This window comes from Bos taurus, chromosome 10 (assembly GCF_002263795.3).
Source record: "Bos taurus isolate L1 Dominette 01449 registration number 42190680 breed Hereford chromosome 10, ARS-UCD2.0, whole genome shotgun sequence".
NCBI lineage: Eukaryota > Metazoa > Chordata > Mammalia > Artiodactyla > Bovidae > Bos > Bos taurus.
Window position 1 is genome coordinate 10,761,815 of NC_037337.1, and position 21,334 is coordinate 10,783,148.

At 44.4% G+C, this 21,334-nt stretch overlaps 1 protein-coding gene across 1 annotated transcript in view; it reads left to right on the forward strand.

Moving 5' to 3' along the window:
• CMYA5 (cardiomyopathy associated 5) overlaps positions 1-11,604 on the forward strand; it is a 98,084-nt gene extending 86,480 nt beyond the window's left edge. Inside the window, 4 exon segments of the mRNA NM_001281903.1 lie at positions 727-860; positions 2,148-2,247; positions 5,546-5,719; positions 10,720-11,604. Coding sequence (NP_001268832.1) covers positions 727-860; positions 2,148-2,247; positions 5,546-5,719; positions 10,720-10,966 — 655 coding nt within the window. The 3' untranslated portion in view covers positions 10,967-11,604.
• Positions 11,605-21,334: the final 9,730 nt, after the last annotated feature.

Consider the following 21,334-nt stretch of genomic DNA (forward strand, 5'->3'; position numbering starts at 1 on the left):
CAGAACTCCATCTTCAAATCCAGCAAGTCCATTTAGCGAAAATGCTTGGGATGTGACCGTGTACTTGCCGAGTCTACTGCCATTCCAGTACCATGACCCGTACATTTCTTTCGTTGTAAATGGGAGGTTTAGGAACAACAACTTTGGGGATTTTACTTGGCAATTAGAATTCTCCTTTCTTGCCAGGATTAAGTTTTCTCTAAAGGATGTTGTCTTCTTTAGAGATCCTCAGTTTCATTAACTTGGGTGGCTTTGACATGATGGCTATGTACAAAATCATCACTTCAGGTTTTCCACTGTTCAGGATCTGTTAATGAGATAGTGTTTTTTTGCATTATAGGATAGTTTAACATCATCTTAATCCACAAGTGCCCTCTTGGCCAGAATTTCATAAGGAAAACAATGTATGCTTGGAGACTCATTAACCACAAAATTAGTCTATTTTCTGAATTAAAAAAAAAAAGTTTCATTGACTCTATTCCAAAGAGCATTCTGGAAGGCATAATATTAGACAAAAGTTGACCAAGGTAGAAATGATTTGATAAAGTAAACTTACTGGAAGATGGCCATTTTATAGAATCTGACTTGCTAACTCCATGGTCATAAAAAGGGAAAAAATAAGTGATTTGTTAATAAAAGATGTTCATGCACTGCAGGACTGAAATATGATGTATTGTTTAGCACGTAGCATTATATTTAAAATTATTATTTTCCTTTCATGTTTAGATCTTTCTCTGGAATTAAAGGACTCCAGCTGAAAGTTAATCTCCAACCCAATGACAATTACTTTTTCTACGTGAGAGCCATCAATGCATTTGGGACAAGTGAGCAGAGTGAGGCTGCCCTCATTTCCACCAGAGGTACTTCCTTTGCACACAGAGAACTATTGCCAAGCATTCCCATTCCTTCCCTCCCACCACCCAGGGAAAACATCCTAGAGGGCCACTTCTTAAGCTCCCAGACTGCTGGCAATGCTAGGTTTTTGGCATAAGGACCCAGGGTTGGCCAAAGGTCAAGGTGTTTCTTTTATTTTTCTGGTTTAAGACATTCTCAACCTTGGCTACCCATTAGCTATCAGTCAGGTGCTTAAAAAAAAAAAAAAAGATGCTGGGGGTCCACTCCCGAAGATCCTCATCTAATTTACTGAGATATGGGCTTTGACATGTTTTTAATCTCCTCAGATGATTCTTGTTTGGTTTACAATTTGCTGTAGATGGTGGGTATGTTTTGAGTCTGTGACTGTGTGTGTGTGTTGGGAAGAGTGGGATGAAGATATTCTTGCTACATGACACTGTGAACTCCATGAATAATCTTCCAGTCTTATTCTTCTAATTATTTTCCATGCCTAGCTCATGATTGGTGCCGATTTATGTTTGTTGAATACATGAAGGTATGAGTAACTCAAGAAAATGATAACTGTTCAAGGGCCTTTTGGGGAAAATACCCTGATGATCCCAATAAAAAATACTGGGCTGTTCTCAATTATTGTGAAAAGAAATGAGTAATGGAAAGGTGATCATTTTTTATCTTATCCTAGACCCAAAGATTGAGGCAGAAACTTGAGGGTGGCCCATTAAGTGACTTGCTTAACCAGCAAAAAGTTGTGCACGAGCCATGTGTGTTGTGTTGTGTGGTTAGGGACAGCGTGATGTTTGTAAAGAGAGAAAACGGGGGGACTGTCTGTCCAAAAGTGTGTTCCCTGCAGTCCCAGAGTGGTGCCTATACCTTCCACTGTTAGAAGCACTCCTGGAGGTTACACCAGTGTGTCTTCAGACTTGAACGTGCACATGGGTCTCCCGAGGAGCTTGTTAAAATAGAGATTGTGATTCAGGAAGCCAGGGGGAAGGCCTGAGATTCTGCCTTTCTACCTAGTTTCCAGGTGAGGTAGGTGCTGGGTGGGGAGCATACTTCGTATAACAGAGTAGGTGCTAGATTTGGGCTGAGGGGCGTTTCACACATCTGTGGCACCAGGCAAGGTGACAAGTGACTAGCTCACAGTCCTGATCACAGATAGAATTTTGCCATGGACCTGAAAACACCCTGGGGGGGATTTAGATGTCAGAAGCAAGGGAGACTAAGATCTGAAAGGTGGGGCTTGGCCTGGGACATTGTGGTAATGTTATAATCCTGTTTTCTGATCGCAATAGGAACCCGATTTCTCTTGTTGAGGGAAACGGCTCATCCTGCTCTGCAGATTTCCTCAAATGGGACAGTGATCAGCTTCGCTGAGAGGAGACGGCTGACAGAGTGAGTAGAAGGAGAAGGCACAAGAGGCCTCATGTGGTCTCACCCGCCACATCCTTGGTTCGGTGCACACGCTGTGTGACAGCAAGCCCGAACTGCAGAGTTCAGTTATGGTTCGTTACTAAGGGAAAGTGATGGAGATAGTTCAAACATGGAGCAAGTGTCAATATTTTTATTGGAAATACAAGCACAGATGGTTTTGTTTAACACATAGACTGTTTTAAGGCGTTAACTCTGGTTCAGTGAAAAAAGAGCCTGGGTTCATTCTTCTATTATTTTCAACAGCAAATCAGATTTTGCATCAATCCACTTGAAAAGGAATAGAGGAGAATGACATTTTGTTGAGTTTCTGGAGCTGGGCACATGCAAGACTTTTAAGATCTTGCCCCCTCTCTCCCAGAGGGGCCCACAAAAGGAGAGTGAACATGTTAGTCATTCAGTCCTGTCTGACTCTTTGCAACCCCATGCACTGTAGCCCCCAGGCTCCTCTGTCCATGAGATTCTCCAGGCAAGAATACTAGAGTGGGTTGCCATTTCCTTCTCTAGGGCTGACCCAGGGCTCAAACCAGGGTATCCTGATTGCAGGCAAATTCTTTACTGTCTGAGCCACCAGGGAAGCCCCCCACAAAAGGAAGCAGCAAAGTAAAAAGAAGGCAGAAGCTGAAGGCATAGCATGGAGAGTGCTCTGCAATTTGTCTGCAATCACTCATGGTTATTTTGAGGGTCCAAATGGAAGAAAGTGAAAGACTTTGGAAAATCATAACCCACGTGAAACACACTCCTGTAGGCACTGATGTGCCTGGGTTGGACAGCCAGCAAGCTCTCACTACCGCCCTGAGCCCACCAACAGCGACTCACACTGTTTTCTTCTTAAGCTGCTATTCACCTATCTGTGGCTTGGCTCAGGTGTTACCTGCTCCTGGAAATGGCCAAGCCTTCTCTGGGCTCTGGCGCCCTTTGATCGTATCTACAAAAAGGTCTGAGCACCTGTGGAATCATTCATCAGCTACTCCATCTTGACTGGTCCTCAAGCAGCCCTGTCTTCCATATCTTTGAATCCCCAGAATCTATCCTAGGGTCCAGAACACTGGAAGTGCTAAACATATACCAATGAGTGAATTCAGGCGGGTAAAAAAGATTTAAGAAATAGATTGAGCTTTTCTGTCTGTCTTGGATTGCTTAAAAAATGAAAGAGAAAAGAAGTATATTGGAGGTTGGTTCATAGATGACTGATGATAATAACTGTTCAGTTCAGTTCAGTTGCTCAGTCGTGTCTGATTATTTGCGACTGGGAAGCACACCAGGCTTCCCGGTCCATCACCAACTCCTGGAGCCTACTCAAACTCATGTCCATTGAGTTGGTGATGCCATCCAACCCTCTCATCCTCTGTCGTCCCCTTCTCTTCCTGCCTTCAATCTTTCCCAGCATCCAGGTCCTTTGCATCAGGTGGCCAAAGTATTGGAGTTTCAGCTTCAGCATCAGTCCTTCCAATGAATATTCAGAAATGATTTCCTTTAGGATTGACTGGTTGGATCTCTTTGCAGTCCAAGAGACTCTCAAGAGTCTTCTCCAACACCACAGTTCAAAAGCATCAATTCTTCGGCACTCAGCTTTCTTTATAGTCCAACTCTCACATCCATACATGACCACTGGAAAAACCATAGCTTTGACTAGACGGACCTCTGTTGGCAATGTCTCTGCTTTTTAATATGCTGTCTAGGTTGGTCATAGCTTTTCTTCCAAGAAGAAGTGTCTTTTAATTTCATGGCTGCTAATAATAATAGATAATAATTATAATGTATTTGATAGAATTATGTTAATTATTAATCTGAAAATTAGTTCATACATATCAAGCAACCAACTTTTGCTCCAGAGAACAAGCAGCCATCAGTAGCCACCGCTCTGAAATGAAGTTGTTGGGTAAAGACACAAGAAAATGAAATACATTCCCTTGTGTAATCATTTTCTCACCTGTTAAAGGGGAGCGGGAGATTGTGCTGACTGAATATTAATGCTGCTTAAATTAAAAATGCTTCCTTGCTGTCTCAGCCATTTCAAAGCAAAATTGAGCAATTCATGCAAACAAGGTCACCCATCAGCAGGAGAAAGTGCTTTGGTTCACTTCACCATGCCTGTTGCAAAAATAGCTGAGGTGAGACAAAAAGAGACCTTTCAACAACCTCTTAGGCATACCTGCTGCCATCTAAAGAGGCCCCAGTCCCCAAGACTGTTGACCGCAAGCCTCTCCAGAGCACGGACAACACGCCCGCTTCACCTGCACCGCCCTCTGCCCAGGCCTCCCCAGACGCCCGCTGTCAGGAGCAGCACCTGGCTTGGTCTGTGTGCCCAGGAAGGTCCTCAGGCACGGGACTCATGGTTAGAGGTTTTAGAGACTCCATTTTGTGTGCGTGCAAGTTTTGGGGGAAAAACTTTCCAAGTTATACTCTCTTATCTCCTCTTGCCTCCTTTACATTTCCTCACTCCCTTTGAAAGCGGTGCATGCTGTCACTTCAGTCATGTCCGACTCTTTGTGACCCTATGGACTGTGGCCCACCAAGCTCCCCTGTCCATGGGATTCTTCAGGCAAGAATACTGCAATGGGTAGCCATTCCCTTCTCCAGGGGATCTTTCTGACCCAGGGATTGAACCCATGTCTCTTATGTCTCCTACATTGGCAGGTGGGTTCTTTACCATTAGGGCCACAGATGGGTGCCATTTCTTTTTATCCTATGCGTGTGTGTTCAGTCGTTCAGTCACGTCTGATTCTTTGCAACCCTATGGACTACAGCCCGCCAGGCTCCTCTGTCCATGGAATTTCCCAGGCAAGAATACAGAATGGGTTGCCATTTCCTTCTCCAGGGGTTCTTCTCGACCCAGGGGTCAAACCTGAGTCTCCTGCATTTCCTGCATTGGCGGACGGGTTCTTTACCACTGAACCACCCGGGAAGCCCTCTTTTTTTTTTTTTGGAAGCCCTCTTCTTTTTATCCTATCCTTATTCTAATTATTTTCTAGTTCCCAGTTCCTCTAAGAGATGCTATGTGTAATACATGTGTGTTGTGTGTGGCAGTAGAACTATGTTAAAAGCATGTTGAATGTTTGGGGAATTCTGTGGCCCTCAGGTCAAGGTCAGGGACAGCATGAACAATGAATATCTTTAGTCAGATTCCAGCAAGGATATTCCAGCAAGGATATTCAGCAAATTCTCCAAGGATAGAATCCTGCTTAAACTGTGGGTGCACTTATGAATGTCGATGTCTATGAAATAAAGGTTGCCAATTCCTGATCAACTTTGCCTGCAGAATCCCATCAGTCCTGGGTGAGGAGCTGCCTGCCTGTGGCCAGCACTACTGGGAGACCACCGTCACAGACTGCCCAGCTTACCGACTGGGCGTCTGCTCCAGCTCAGCTGTGCAGGCTGGTGCCCTGGCACAGGGAGAGACCTCATGGTACATGCACTGCTCTGAGCCACAGAGGTAAGCTGGGGCCTGCCCCTCTTCACCTAATCAAAGTGTCTAGGCCGAGGGCTCTGAGGGGCCCAATAAGTAGCGTCTCACTTCCCTACCCAAGTTCTGAGCCAACTGAGAAAGAAGAGAGTCAAGTATTGAGTTGGCCCAAAAGTTCATTCAGTTCATTTCTGTAAACGAACTTTTGGGCCAACTGATACATGGAGACTCAACTATTACTCTGATTACTGAGGAAGCCAGTTTTAGACAATGTGGTTCATAGGTGAGAGTAAAACTGTTTCTTATCTCGAATCCTCTTTAATAGATTTGTACCCACCCAAAGTCTTGGCCAGGCCAGCTTCCCGTACTGCAGGACAGAGTAGGGAGCTGGAAAAGGATGTGTGTCTCCTCAGGAAGCTCAAAATGAAAAGTTAGGAAACTGGGTGTTTGGCCAGGTTTTCCTTCGAAGTCCACCCCAGGGTGGGGAGAGACCACAAGGGTAATGCTGAAAGGGCTCCCTCCATGGAGGAGTCAATAGGACTAAGGAAGAACTGGATCCCAGCACCCCGTCTCCCCCACATCTCTGGTCTATATTAGGGGTTGGCAGACTACAACCCACAGGCCAAATGGGGCTGACTTTTTTGTAAATAAAGTTTTATTGGAACACAGCCAAGTTCATTTGTTTACATATTGCCTATGGTTGCTTTTGTGCTACAATGGCAGAGTTGTCTAGATATAACAGATACCAAATGGCCCCCAAAGCCCAAGATATTTACTCTCGGGCCCTTTACAGACAAAGTTGACCAACCCCTGGTCTGTATTATTGGTGTGACTGACCTGGGTTTCTTGGACTCTCTTTTTTGCTGTTCTTTTTTAAAATCTTTTGTTGTTTTTATGTTTTGGTTTTTTGACCATGAGGCATATGGAATCTGAGCTCCCTGACCAGGGATCAAACCCACACCCTCTGCATCGGAAGGTGGAGTCTTAACCCCTGGACTACTTGGGAAGTCCCCTTAGACTCTTTAGTCAGTTTCCATTGATAAGAATCTAGACGAGGAATTCAGGCAAGGCTTTACTGGGACTCGTGCTGTAACAGGAGCGAGCAAAGACAAGGAACGGGTTCCCTTGCTCCCTCCCTGAGGAGGGGTGAGCTGGTCCCTTAAATGGAATGAGGGTAAAGGTGGATTGGTGGGTCAGGCTGGAGCAGTGGCTTAGGGGGTCTGCTCACCCCCTTGGCGGTGCCGTGTGCATGTATCCCGGGCAGTACCCTGCTTTTGCTCCCAGCACCTCAGAAGTGGCAGTCGAGTTTGGGCTTTTTGTATCTTGTTCATAATTTGCCCCAACTGGGCATCCACGTGGTTATTTTTAGTTTCTTTGTATTCTGTTGCTCAAGGAGACATCTGTCCAGGTGCAAGTGCTGCAGTAAACGGTCCCAGGTTGTAGACTGTCTTATTAGGATTGTCTAATTGGTTGATATGAAAAAGCCATAAACCTGCGTTAGTCTCAGAGAGAGAAGGCAAGCATGCTATGAACTGAACATGTGCACAAGATGGTCTAATAAACGAGCATGAGACTGGAGCCAGGAACCTAATTTGAGTCCTGGCTCCATTCTTGACTAGCATCCTATTGACTACTCACCAGAAGTTGGTTAATCCTGTGAACAGATCGGTCTTGGTTAATCTGTGCCTCATGTGTCTTGTCAGGGGACAGTGACACCTAGACTACTCCATTTGGGGGCTGTGAGGGTCACATGAAGTCAGGTACAAGGAAGAGCTTTGAAACTGTAAAGACTCAAACGTGAGGCATTATTCAAATGGAATGCTTAAAAAGGAATCAGTGCTTGCAAGTTCCCAGAAAAAGGCCCACAGATTGGATTTTGCATATTTCTCGCTGCACATCTCTCCCTGTATCCTACTTGACAGAGTTTGATTCCCTGACAAGGTTCACAAGGACACCATCTCCAAGAGCTTTTCAAAGTCACATTCCATCAAATCAGAGCAATTATGATTAAATGATGTTCAGTGCTGTGTGATCCTTGAGGACCCATCCTCTACCCAGAGTTGAAAAATCATTCAAACCCAGAGTTTATGATCGGTAGAGTTGGAACTAGGTATTGATTTCATGAAGATTTCCTTAGACAACTGAACCCTTAAGAACATAAAGGCAAGCCTCCAATAACAAAGTTCTAGACTCTAGAGAACAGAACAGTTAATTTCATTCAGCAGGTTCAACAGCTTTGGTCTTTGGCTTTTGTCACCCAGGGTAGGTTCTGTGGATTCTGGGAGAAGGGACGCGCCTGCCTGTATGATCACAGCACAGAGAGGTCAGGTCTTAAGTGCCTCATTCCATGGTCCAATCAGAGCACGCTGGCCATCAGGCCACTGAGAGTGCTGCTACAGCAGAGCCTCCTGAGTTTTTCCATTTTTCTGGCTTCATGATTTAAATGAAGCAATATTACTCTTGATTCTACTTACATCTGGTGTAAGACGTCATGGTGGGATAGGAGAAATGAAGAGTCTTAAGGAGAAAGAATCAGTTGCATTTCTTCCTGTCTGTCCCTAACTTACTCCTCTAGTTCAAGGCTTCACTTTACCAGTTTCTCCCACAGCCCCCGGGCCTGTGCTCTTCTTCTGGTCTCTAACCACTCCAAGCCATTCTAAGTGTCACCACTGCAAATGTTTCTAAAATGTCATTTACATCATGTCCCTTCATTTTTGCTAAAGAAATCTATAAACATGAACAGTGGTGTCAGCACTCTGGGACCACAGTGAAGGCGGGAAGCCCGGAAGAATGGAAGCAGTCTGGGGGATGGGAGTCCTAAGGGAAGCAGCCACCGGGGTGGAAAGGAGTCTGGGCTCATTCTCGGCCAGCAGTGAGATGCACCAGGATGGGCTACACAGGTAGGGACCCTCGCCCAGGCAGTTCCAGGGTCAGGCAGATGTCAAGAATCAGGCTTCCGAATGACCCTTGTCTGAACAAGAACTAGCAATCCAAAGGATGGGGAGGGAGTCAGGCCACAGACAGACAGGCCTTGTTTCAGGCCGGAGTGCAGCTTGGAGAATGAAGTGATGTGCTCAGTGGGAAATGGGGCAGAAGCAGGACAGGGTGAATTCCAGGCCCTGCAGAACGGTTGGGTCCAAGGCTCCATGGAATGTCTTTCCCTCCATGGTAGCGACTTGCTCAGGGACTGACTGGGGCTGGGCCTGTAGGCCCTGGGGATCTTCCAAGTAGGGTAGGGAAATATCTCAGATGGGCATTCAGAACCCTCTCGACCAGCCCTGTCCAGTCACACATTCTGAAAAACTAGAAAAAACGGTAGATGTGGCTATTGAGCACTTGGAATGTGGTTAGCAAGACTGATGAACTGCATTTTGAATTTTACTTAATTCTACTGTAAGTAGCCATATGTACCTCTTGACTACTATATTAGACAGGGCAGGCCAGTATAGAGCCTGGCCTCTGACTTACCTATCCAGGTAATACTCTCAAAGTCATTCACATGTCCCCTCCTAACTGGTCAAGCAGATGACATACAGGTTTATTCTGCCACCTCATCATTGCCTCTGCTGCCCCCACAGCTTGGATCACCTCACCCTTTCCCCTCTTATCCAGTCCTGACCTTTCTTTGGCTGAACGTGCACCCATCTGCTCCCCAAGCCTTCTGTAAGAATGCCAGCTACACTGCTGTTCCCCTCATTGCCACTCACAACCTCTGTGTGCTTTACAGGTTCTAAAATTTCATAGTGTTCTGCCATATCTCACATTGGCAAGGCACTGAATAGGTCCTTTATCATTGTGGAAGTCTCGCTCACCTTCCATCCCCGTAAACCTCTGCCCTTTTGAATGAGCTTCGTTCGGCAAGGAAGTTGCCAACTTGCCATTCCCTGCGCTCAAGCTCCTAGGCGTTTAAGAGAGACACCACAAGTCTTCAAGGTCCTTCTCTGTCTTGTATGCAGGTTCTATGGCCCCAGTCTGTCCAGTGTCACTCCCACCCTCAGACCTGTCAGATCCACAGACCACACACCTGTCCCTCAGCTCTTCTCTTCTCCTGCTTTCAGGGCCCCAGCCTCTAAGATCGTCAGGAGAAAACTCCCACCGTATGTTACTCTTTTGCACAGAGCAGTTTCGCTTTTTCTGTTCAGCAATTTCTCACTCCCAACCTGTCCTTGAACCTTTCCTTTCACAACCAAACCAAGTCCATGAAATGTGTCATAAAACACTTTCCCCGTCTGTGCCCGGAGCTGGAGTCTGAGCCCCAGCCTATGCTAAAGTCTTAAACAGTTTTCCTTCTAGTTCAGTAGAGTATGGGTTTCCTTGAAGGCAAGGACAGTATGCTGTGGTCCTTCATATCCGCCAGAGGTGCAGAGGTCTAACAAAGTGTGGGACATACACATATGCCCAGTGAAAACATGGTGAACTGAATGTATCTGAACTTAAGAGAGAAATCAGAGGTAACCCCCCTTGGCTGTAAGGCTGCAGAAAACATGGAGAAGATGAAAAGGAAAGTTGGTTTGGGCAGGGGCATTGTACAAAGGATGAAGTTGGACAGAAATAACGACATATTTCTTAAACTTCATTAAGCCCTTATATAAGTTACTTACAAATTTTTTAAACAGTAAAATTAATGCATTTTATGGAAGGCGAGCCTGCAGTCCTTTTTACAATACATGGCAGCCTCGAAGGAGTTTTATTCAAAAGAATGACACACCATGAATGCGGTAGTTAAAACATGTGGGCAGCTGGGAAAGAATTAAAATGTGGAGAAAATCACAAGGGAGGCATATGTTGGTTATTCTGGGCCTGCCTCCTAATGTAGAAGTAGCAAAAGTATTAAAAAACGCTCGTCTGTTGGCAAGAGCTATGCATGTTAGCATCTAGGAGGGATCTGGCTAAGGTATTTGGGGCACTGTTACTGCAACTCCTTATTGTGAACTGAGATCAATAATCGCAAAATCGGTTGTCTCCAGGTGATTTTCTTTATCGTCGTTAAGATTTTCAAAGTTTTCAATTCCCATTCTGTTCCATTTCAGATACACATTTTTCTACAGTGGCATCGTGAGCGATGTCCACGTGACTGAGCGTCCCGCCAGAGTGGGCATCCTGCTGGACTACACCACCCAGAGGCTGCTGTTTATAAACGCTGAGACTGGACAGATGCTCTTCATCATCAGGCACAGGTTTAACGAGGGCGTCCACCCTGCCTTCGCCCTGGAGAAACCTGGAAAATGTACTTTGCACCTGGGGATAGAGCCCCCCGATTCTGCAAGGCAAAAGTGATCGTGGGCTTTCAGAGTTTCCGAGAGGAAAATTCAAATTTTGGAGGAGGGGGGTGCTCTGTTCTCTCCTGTGGGTGCTAGACAGCATTCAAAACATTTGAACACAGCATTCAAAAAACACTTGCACCAATGATAGCTCCATGCACAGTGATCAACACGTGAGCCAAACCACCAAGAAAACCTTGAGTTTTTAGTGTCGTGTGAGAAGATGGAAAAAGCAACCTCCGCCCTTCAGTTTATATATGTTTGAGTTCTTCCCTAAGTGAAAAGGATTTATACCTGACTTGGGAATCGAAATAGCGAAATGGACTCCCACCTATGTCGCTGGTGAAAGAAATCCTCGAGGGACAGGTCTGTGTCCCTTCCTGAGTGAAGGGAAGGTTGTGCTGGTAATATATCTCCTCCGACAAGAAACAACTACTTTTTCCATAAGAGATATGTCACCTCACTTCACTAAAGAATGCTGAGTCCTAATCAGTAGAGAAAATGTTTTAACCATTCTAAGCTGATAATGAACTCTTTTGTAACCATTATATACTGTAGAACACGAGTCTCTTTTCCCTGAAATTTTAAATGTAGAAAAACGCTAGATGTTAGAGATTTCCTTTTTGTTAAATAAATGGTTAGAGTCTATAAAACAAAACATGTCATGTGAACTTATTACATGTGACTTGCGAGCCTGGCGTCTCTGGAGGGGACAAACTGCGGATAAAGAGTCACCACACTGCAGTGGGTGGTACTACCACTCATTTTCATGTGAGAATTTACACATGTAAGCTTTAAAATCTAAACATTTTCAGCCTATAGTTACAGACAACTACCAGAAACTGAGAATCTCTTTTTGCTAAAAATAAAATGGTTGGTCATTTTAAGATATATTGAAATCTCTCAAAATCTTCCTAAAATATGTATGTGTAGAGCTGATAAATATAAAATGCATGTTGAGATGATTGCTCTTGTTCTCCACAAGACAAATACTTCATTGTACTTGTAGATTTCTTTAACATTACGAATTCAATTGTTTTCTTATATCAAGAAATACTGTCCTACTTTTGGTACATACCCTAAAATCTATTGTTTAATAGCTGGAAAAGCCAAATTGGGTGTATAACTACATTAACAGAGTGACTTCAAAGCCTTCCTCATCCTGCTTTGAAATTAGGGCAACTGCTGGCAAGAAGGATAGTTAATGAAAACAAGGATTAACGTGCTGCTTTGTGGGAAACACTGTCTTCCTTTTTAACAAGCCTTAAAATGATAATCAGGTTCTGACTAATCAGCAACTCATGGTCATTATTACTTTTGGGGGTGGGAATATAGTGTAATTAAAAACAATAACAAAAGGAGCAGCAACCACGTGGATTTTAGAATTTGACTCAGTTTGGATTCCTCCAAAAGTAGACCGAAGAGATAAAGATTTAGTACAAGTTATTTACATAGGAGGCAATTCTAGGAAGCACAGGAGAGGAAGTGGGGAAAGTGAGAAAGGAAGAGGCAAGAGCGTCTAGAGGACATGTTTTATGGGTGGGTTATTACAGTGTGGACAGCTGGGGCTTGCCCGTGTTGGGGGCACCCTCCGAAACCACTAGGAACATGCCAGAGGTTAACGTGTAAGCACTCTTGTCCAACCCAGTTGGGTGAGCATTGCCCCTGGAGACCTCAGGGAACATTAAATTCCCTTCCCTACCTTTCCAGGTTGTGTTCCTTGAAGCCTCTTGTGGCCACAAGAAACCCCTCAAAGGACACAAGAAACACAGGTGCCTGACACAGCTGACAGCAGCCCGAGCACCCTCTAACGCAGCTGCTGGTGCACTCAGGGGAGCCACGGGGAGCCGGACAGGACGCCAGCAGCGTCCGCCGTCAAGATGGAAGCAGCTGCGGTATTACCGCCGTGTAGTAATGGGAGGAGCTAGGATCAAATCGTGACTCAGCCCTTTACGTCATGACTCAGGGCAACTCAGATGCTTTAGTGATGCCTTTTTCTCAGGATAATTGTAAACAAAAGGTTAATAAGCACGTGAAACAGCCCAGCATTTTTAGCTAACAACGTCCTGAACGAGGATGCCAGAGACCCTCTGTGGCGACCTTCCACCGCATCCCCGGTAAGGGGGCCCCTATCTCTGACCCCGTAGCAATTGGATGCTGGCAGGGAGGACACTGGGGTTGGGAGCTCATGGTTTAGCTGCCTTTGTCTGTTAACCGACAGGCGGTGGTTCCTAGGGGACTGGTCCCGTGCAGACAAGTAGAGTGAAGCTAATGCTGTTTCCCCCACATCCTCCTCCTTGGCCCTTACTCTCTGAGCTCCCTTTGCGTTCTTGTCTTTCCTCTTCACACAACACAGATCCTCAGCGAGAGGAAAGAAAGGCAGCAAATTTCCGTCCAAATTTCTCCTCTGGAAATCTGTTGATGGTCGATGTATAGTCTTAACGCTCATCAGGTCGTTGCACAATAAAAATTTCCATTTTATGGATGAGGAAACCAGTCTCAGAGCAGTTAACTAACTTGTTCATAGCTGCAGCTGGCAGGGAGCAGAGCATGGATTTAGATATAGCTTGCATCCAAAGCTAGAAGAATAAAATGATTATATTTTGTTTCATTTTTAATCACAGATCATTTTTCTACATATACACTGTACATGAAAATTACGTGTCTATGCATACTCATATGCACACCACACATGCACATATGAATATACATATATACACACATATTTATTCATACATCCACTTTCTCTTCCCTCCTGAATTGACTTCCTTCCCAAGCCTTTCTTTTGTTAATCAGTGCTGTCCTACTCGCAGCAGACATGGGATACTTTAATTCTTTCTTCAATACCATTGAGCTTATTTAGGATTCAGAAGTATGTATAATATTCTATTTGTGCAAAAAAAAAAAGTGAAACCACATGCATGAAAACATAGTGTTGCCTCTAACAGATACAGGGCCGAAAGAGAGGAGTGTGTGGAAAAAAGATTACAAAATGAGGATGAACCCTGTGGTCCTTCTCTATCTCTTTGCACCTGGCAACTCTGCTGGATATATTCTTTGTCAAAATTAGAACTATTTTTCTGTTGGAGCAAACCGGAATATGTCCCTGTTGTTTTTATAGAAGTGCTTCCCCAGCGTCCAACAGAATTGTCTTGTACTTCATCACACTCACTTACAAAACTGTGCTTTCAGCGCTGAAAACTAACACTCTCCCATCAGAAGCATCTTTCGGGCCTCAGAAGGGCCAGTATCTGAGGTCCCTTCTCACCTTTGCTGTGTTTATTACCCATTAATCATCTCAACTGTTTAATTGCTGAAAGAACTCACAGGACTCAGTTTATGCTCATGGAAGAGCTTTATCACAGGCAAAGAGTACGGTCCAACTGCACAGAGGAAGGGTGAGCACTGAAAGGGTCCTCCTATACGTCAAGTGCAGGTGACCTTGTCCACCCGTGAGTGGGATGCCCAGCGCGCACACATCTCCAGGCCTCGAAACACGCACCATCAGGGTGTGTGTGAAGCACCTGGGTAGCAGGAAGCCCAAGTTTTGTTTCAGGGAGTTTGGTGCGGAGGAGGGGGGCTCTCATATTGAGCTGGTCATGTTCTTTCTAGCTGTGAACCTAGCCCTAATTGTTCAAACTTACCTCCCTGCCCCCTACAGGTTCTACCAAAGCCAGTACCTAAGATAAATCCCATGATTACTACTAAATGATGCTGACAGACTGATACAGCTTGCTCCAAAAGAACTGATCAATCCATGGTTACAGAGTATCACTTCTTTTTAGTTAATAGATTTCCATGGCATTAGGCAAGGATCAGTAACTATGTGGATACACAGGTGGTCAATGAAGATGAGTGGAAATGAACCCGTGCTAGGCAATTACTGTCCTGAATTCCAGAGCCCAACTGCTGGGGGTGTTTCACGAGTAATAGTAATGAGAGCTGCGTGCCTCTCCTGCCAGTAGCCATGCCCCATGTCCCTAATTCAGTGACTGCTAGGCAGTGGTCAGGGCTCATCCTTGAGCTGAATGAAGTGGGACCTGCTTTCCAGCCCCCTCCACAGTGGGCAGGGGTGAGGGAAGGGAACGTATTTTCTGTAGTTTCCACATTAGACGAATGGCATCTCTCATTTTGCTTTTCTACCCCCAGAGTGTGTGTGGTTGTGCTCCGCTTTTACGTGCCCCTGTTTTGGTCTTAACTCTGTCAATATTGAGTTCATTTTCTCTAATCAGTATCAGTAACTTCAGGGGCCCAGATAGTATATGCACTGTCAGAATTGCTTGAGGATAGTTGGAGGGTTGAAAATGTTTAACCTGGAACAAAGACAAGTTAAGAAGGAAATAAGAGTTCTTCAAAGACTTGCTGCTGTTTAGTCCATAAGTCGTGTCCAGCTCTTTTGTGAATCCATGGACTGTAGCCCACCAGGCTCCTCTGTCTATGGGATTTTACAAGGAAGAATACTGGAGTGGGTTGCCATTTCCTTCTCCAGTGGATCTTCCCAACCCAAGGGTTGAATCCTCACCTCCTTCATCTCCTGCTTGGCAGGTGGATTCTTTACCACTGCACCACCTAGGAAGCCAGAGACTTGAAAGGCTGTTTTATGGAAGGAATTAGGCTTATTTTGAGTTTTACACCAGGACCAGTGGGTAGAAGTCCCAGGGTTGAGGAATTTGGTTCAAGAGAAGGGAGAATACCCAATCAGTAACAGCTGGCTAAGAGACATACTGCTTAACAGGAAATGAGCACTCAGAGTCAGGCTGGAAGATCAACCATCTGAAATTCTAAAGAGCATATTCTTGCTTTCAGTTCCAGATCCATGGTTTTTAAGCTGTATTCCTGGGGTGCTGGGATTCCCCAGAGGGGCCTGAGGACAACATGGGATCCAGTAGGAAAGCCAAGTGGGCATAAATTCAAACCCCTACTCTTCCATCACAGTGGCTCAGTTTGGATCTGGATTCCATATAATAGTTTATTTAAGAAACAGGTTTCTATGGTGAGATAAAGTTTTAAAAGTAGCTAACCACTGAGATTAAAGTCTGAACTCTGTGATGCTGAATTCACTTTAAGGACCCCAAAGTCCCTAAATTTTTAATTTTCTCCAAGTCCCTTGTCCTTTACTATTCAAATACTGATGTCATATTGATTGTAAGAAATTTTGTTTCTGATTCCAAATTTCCAAGAATTTCCCCAAATGATCGCTTTCTCCTTGTTGACATCTCTGCCCTCCAAATTCCCCTCCACCACCTCTAGCCACCTCTTCTTCATGCGTCCCTGGTCCCTTTTGACTTTCACAATCCAGAACATTGACACAATCTCCATTGATTCCTTAAGGCAGTGCTAACACAAGGCTGACATTGGTAGCAGTTAACATAGGTTTTGTTGAAGACTTGGAGTTAATAAGGGAAATTTCTTCTTAGATAATAATGCAAAGTAAAACTGATTGTGAAGCATCCCATGTTGCCAGGAGCCGCCGTCTGAACTCCTTTAGCCTGGCCTTCCAGATGTACTGAACAGACAAACCTCTCCATTCCATTTTGTTCTTAAAGTTTCTAGCTTCTATTCAAGCTTTGTTTTTCTCAGATCAGCCAATGGAACTAGAAAACATAAAACTAAAAGACACTTCTCTTACCAATATAGACATCTTTTATAATAAACTGAGAACAAAACTGTGCCCTCCTGTCTCAGCCTCTTCTATCCTGCCCAGACTTTAGGCCTTTCTTTGCAGAACTAAAAGGCCCATTAAAAGCAATTCCCTAAACCTGAGAATACTTCCCAAGATGAATTTGGCCATTACTTCTTAGAATGGTTTTAGACTCCCCTTAGTATCTTTCCTTTCATGGATTTCTGTACAACTAGCTAATGATGGAAAATCCTTTTGCAAACTAACCCAAGCTCCCAGACTTCATGTTGGGCTGTCTCGACACCACAAAGAATCTTACTGCATGCTCGGCACTTTAAGGAGCAGTCAGCAGTCCTCAAATCAGAAAAAATCCTTGCTTTCAAGGAGCTTATATTTTAGTGGACAATAAATACATACATGCATCCCTGGTGGCTCAGACAGTAAAGAATCCACCTGCAATGCAGGAGACCCAGGTTTGATCCCTGGGTCAGAAAGATCCCCTGGAGAAGGGAATGGCTACCCACTCTAGTTTTTTGCCTGGAGAATTCCATGGACAGAGGAGCCTGGAGGGCTATAGTTCACGGGGTTGCAAAGAGTCAGACACGACTGAGCGACTAACACACTCAAATACATACATAGTATGTCAGTGGGGAATAAGAACTAGGAAGAAAAATAAATCCAGGTGAAAGAATGAGAGTGATAGGAGGCAGGGAGTGCTCTGTATTGTAGGTATGATAGAAAAGTGTCTCTAATCAGGTGATATTTGAATAAAGACCTAAATAAGGGCTTCCCAGGTGGCACTAGTGGTAAAGAACCCACCTGCCAATGCAGGAGACTCAAGAGACATGGGTTCAATCCCTGGGTTGGGAAGATGCCCTGGAGTAGGAAATGGCAACCCACTCCAGTATTCTGGCCTGGAGAGTCCATGGACAAAGTACCTAGCAGGCTAGGGAACAGGTCATGTGGATACCTGCAGTGGAAGATTATTGACCACAGAAGGAACAAGAGTATAGAGGTCCTGATGCAGCACATGGGAGTGTGTTAAAGATCAGTAAGGAGGCCATGGGACTGGAGTGAAATCAGCAATGAGGAGAGAATGCTACACATCCAGACAGTAGCTGGGGGCCAGTTCATAATGGCCTTAAAGGCCAAGTAAGGACTTCAGGTTATATTCTGGGTGAATTAACAAGAAGTAAGGCATTAGGAGTGAGGCAATGGCAGTCTCAGAGAATTGGCTTTTTACATGTTTGGGTATTCTGTTTGTGAGCATTAAACAGTATGTTTCATAAAGGCTCCCTGGGCTGGCCTTTGCCAGCTCTCAGCTCCTGCAGAGAGGACCTGATGTAGGTGGGAGAGAAGAAAAAGTGTTCCTTGTCTCCCTCTTAACTCTGTCCAGGAACCCTGTGGTCCTGCTCACTTCCTGCTTCTAGGGGAGCAGCACTGCTGACTGGTTGCCTTTAGGACCAGCCTTGTGCAGAAATGTGGGGGAAACTGCTATTGTACCTGGGCTGGCTTGTGTTGAATTGAGTTTGTTTAGAAGCCCCAGTATTTTGGCCACCTGATGCAAAGAGCCAACTGATTGGAAAAGACCCTGATGCTGGGGAAGATTGAGGGCAGGAGGAGAAAGGGGTGACAGAGGATGAGATGGTTGGATGGCATCATTGACTCAATGGTATGAGTTTGAGCCAACTCTGGGAGATGGTGAAGGACAGGGAATCCTGGTGTGCGGTAGTTCATGGGGTCGCAAAGAGTTGGGCACGACTGAAAAGCAATAGCAAACAACCTTTGATAAGTTGGCAGTCAGCAGAGATGGAGAAATACAAGCACATTTGAAGGAGTATTTTATATTTTTCAAATCCATGAATTTGCAGTTATCGGGAAGAGGAGACCATGATGTCATTTGGGGACTATGTGGCCAAACAGGGCCTCGGACAGGCTGATGGGTGTATATTTGTGTGTGTAAGTGTGCTCATGTGTGCATCAGGATGTTGTGTATATTTCATGTCTGTGTGTGTACGTGTTCAAGTGTATGGGTATGTGTGTGTAAAGGGGGAAGGGTGGTTTTTCTGAGTTAACATTGTCGTTAAAATTCAGGGCTGGTTTTCCCACAGAAGACCTAGGAAGTGGATTGGTCAGAGCTCTCAAAGGTTGACAGGTCCATAGAGATTCACCCCCATTAATCAAGCCCACAGAAGACTCATTAATAATTTAGAATGTCAATCCCTTAATCTACAGGGAAAAATTAAATTGCCAAAGGGGCTAGAGAGCATACACCTCTGGTCAGAGGACTCCCTCTCCAGGCCCCTGAGCCCTAGGACCTGCAGTCTCCCACCATGGTCAGCGTTGGCCGCTCATACTCCTCTCAGGTCCCACATGCTCAGGAGAGCTGACAGATTTCCACATGGGAAGCTCTGTGTGAGTTTAAGGATCGTTTGGTGATCAAGGCAGGTTATGTGGAAGACCTTAATGGCCAGCATTATTAAACTGCCATGGGCCCAAATATATGGGTTTGCTTCTCCAAGTACTTTCTCCTGGCATCAGCCCTGAGTATTTTTCCCTGAGAAAATCCTTGTCCATTGGGGGTTTTATTTATTCAGTACAAATTTTTACACTCACAATTAAAAAAAAAAAAAACCTTAAGACCCTTTTCCAGGCTCTGTTTTTTCCTTCACTTAGTGAATGATTAGGTTTCTAGGCCAAGTTCCTTCTGTTTTTGATCTGAATAATAGCATGCCTGTTATGATGACCCCTGCAGATGATAGAACATTATCTATTATGTGAAGATATTACCAATTTAACAGAAGGAAACCACACTTGCAAGTTCTTACGTGACATCTCATTGTCTCTCCCATGGACTGACTGCGTGTCGGGGGAGGAGGAGGAGGATGCTTTTATTCAAGGATTTGTTGTAATTGATGAGAGTGGGTTAGAACCAGATTATCATGTAGATCTGGGTTGAGAGAAACTGGGCTCTGGTAGCTGTGTGATTTGGGGCAAATTGCTTAGTCTCGTTTAGAGTTCTCATTGTAAGGAAGGCATCAGTTCAGTTCAGTCGCTCAGTCGTGTCTGATTCTTGGCGACCCCATGGACTGCAGCACACCAGGCTTCCCTGTCCATCCAGCTCCCGGAGCTTACTCAGACTCGTGTCCATCAAGTCAGTGATGCCATCCAACCATCTCATCCTCTGTCATCCCCTTCTCCTCCTGCCTTCAAGTACTAGTTATTATGTCATAAAGTTGTTCATTTATTCATTTGAATACTAGCTAAGATGCCAGCCACTGCCATAGGTACTAGGGATCCAGCAGTGACCATAACTAACAAATAGCCCTGCCCACAGAAGGTTTACATTTAGTGAAGGACATAAGTAAACTGTTGAGTATCGAAAGTGATAAATGCGATTAAAAAGAATGAAACAGGGAAGGGTTGTTGTGACCTGTAAATGAACGAATTAATGTGTGTAAAATTCTCAGCAGCATGCCGGCCATATGACAAAAGCAAACATTTTAGCCATTATTAATTCAGCTATAATGCAGGGACTTCTTACAGCCAAAGAGCCTAGTGTCCCCCTCAGCAAAGCACACTGTCCTCACACGCACCTTGGTATGTTGTTATACTATCCATGGTCATTGTATCTCCAATGAAAGTTCAGTATTTTCCTGTTTTTACTCATTGCAAATATTCAGGGAAAGTATTTAGCACAAAAGATAATTACCCTTGATTTCACCACTCATAGGGAAGCAGTGTTAACATTCAGTGTGTGTCCTCCCAAATGCTTCGCTTTCTTTCCTTTGGGTACACATACACACACATGCACACGTGTGCACTTTTTAAAATGTAAATAAAATCGCTGTTACATAATCTGCTCTTGTTACTTAAGGCTATGTCATGAACATCTTCTCACATCAACAAACAGATTCACATCACTATTTGATGAATGCCCAAATGCAGTCCACTGGAAAGATGGATTGTAGACTACTCAACCAGTTCATTATGAGAGATATTCAACTGACTTCCAACTTTTCGTTTCTAAAAGGCTGGCACTAAAGACATCACCAGATGGTCAACACCAAAATCAGATTGATTATATTCTTTGCAGCCAAAGGTGGAGAAGCTCTATACAGTCAGCAAAAACAAGACCAGGAGCTGACTGTGGCTCAGACCATGAACTCCTTATTGCCAAATTCCAGACTTAAATTAAAGAAAGTAAAAACCACTAGACTGTTCAGGCATGACCTAAATCAAATCCCTTACGATTATACAGTGGAAGTGACAAATAGATTTAAGGGACTAGATCTGATAGACAGTGCCTGATGAACTATGGATGGAGGTTCATGACATTGTACAGGAGACAGGGATCAAGACCATTCCCAAGAAAAAGAAATGCAAAAAAGCAAAATGGCTGTCTGAGAGGCCTTACAAATAGCTGTGAAAAGAAAAGAAGTGAAAGGCAAAGGAGAAAAGGAAAGATATACCCATTTGAATGCAGAGTTCCAAAGAATAGCAAAGAGAGATAAGAAAGCCTTCATCAGTGATCAATGCAAAGAAATAGAGGAAAACAACAGAATGGGAAAGACTAGAGATCTCTTCAAGAAAATTAGAGATACAAAGGGATCATTTCATGCAAAGATGGGCACAATAAAGGGCAGAGATGGTATGGACCTAACAGAAGGAAAAGATATTAAGAAGAGGTAGCAAGAATACACAAAAGAACTATACCAAAAAGATCTTCTTGACCCAGATAATCACGATGGTGTGATCAGTCAC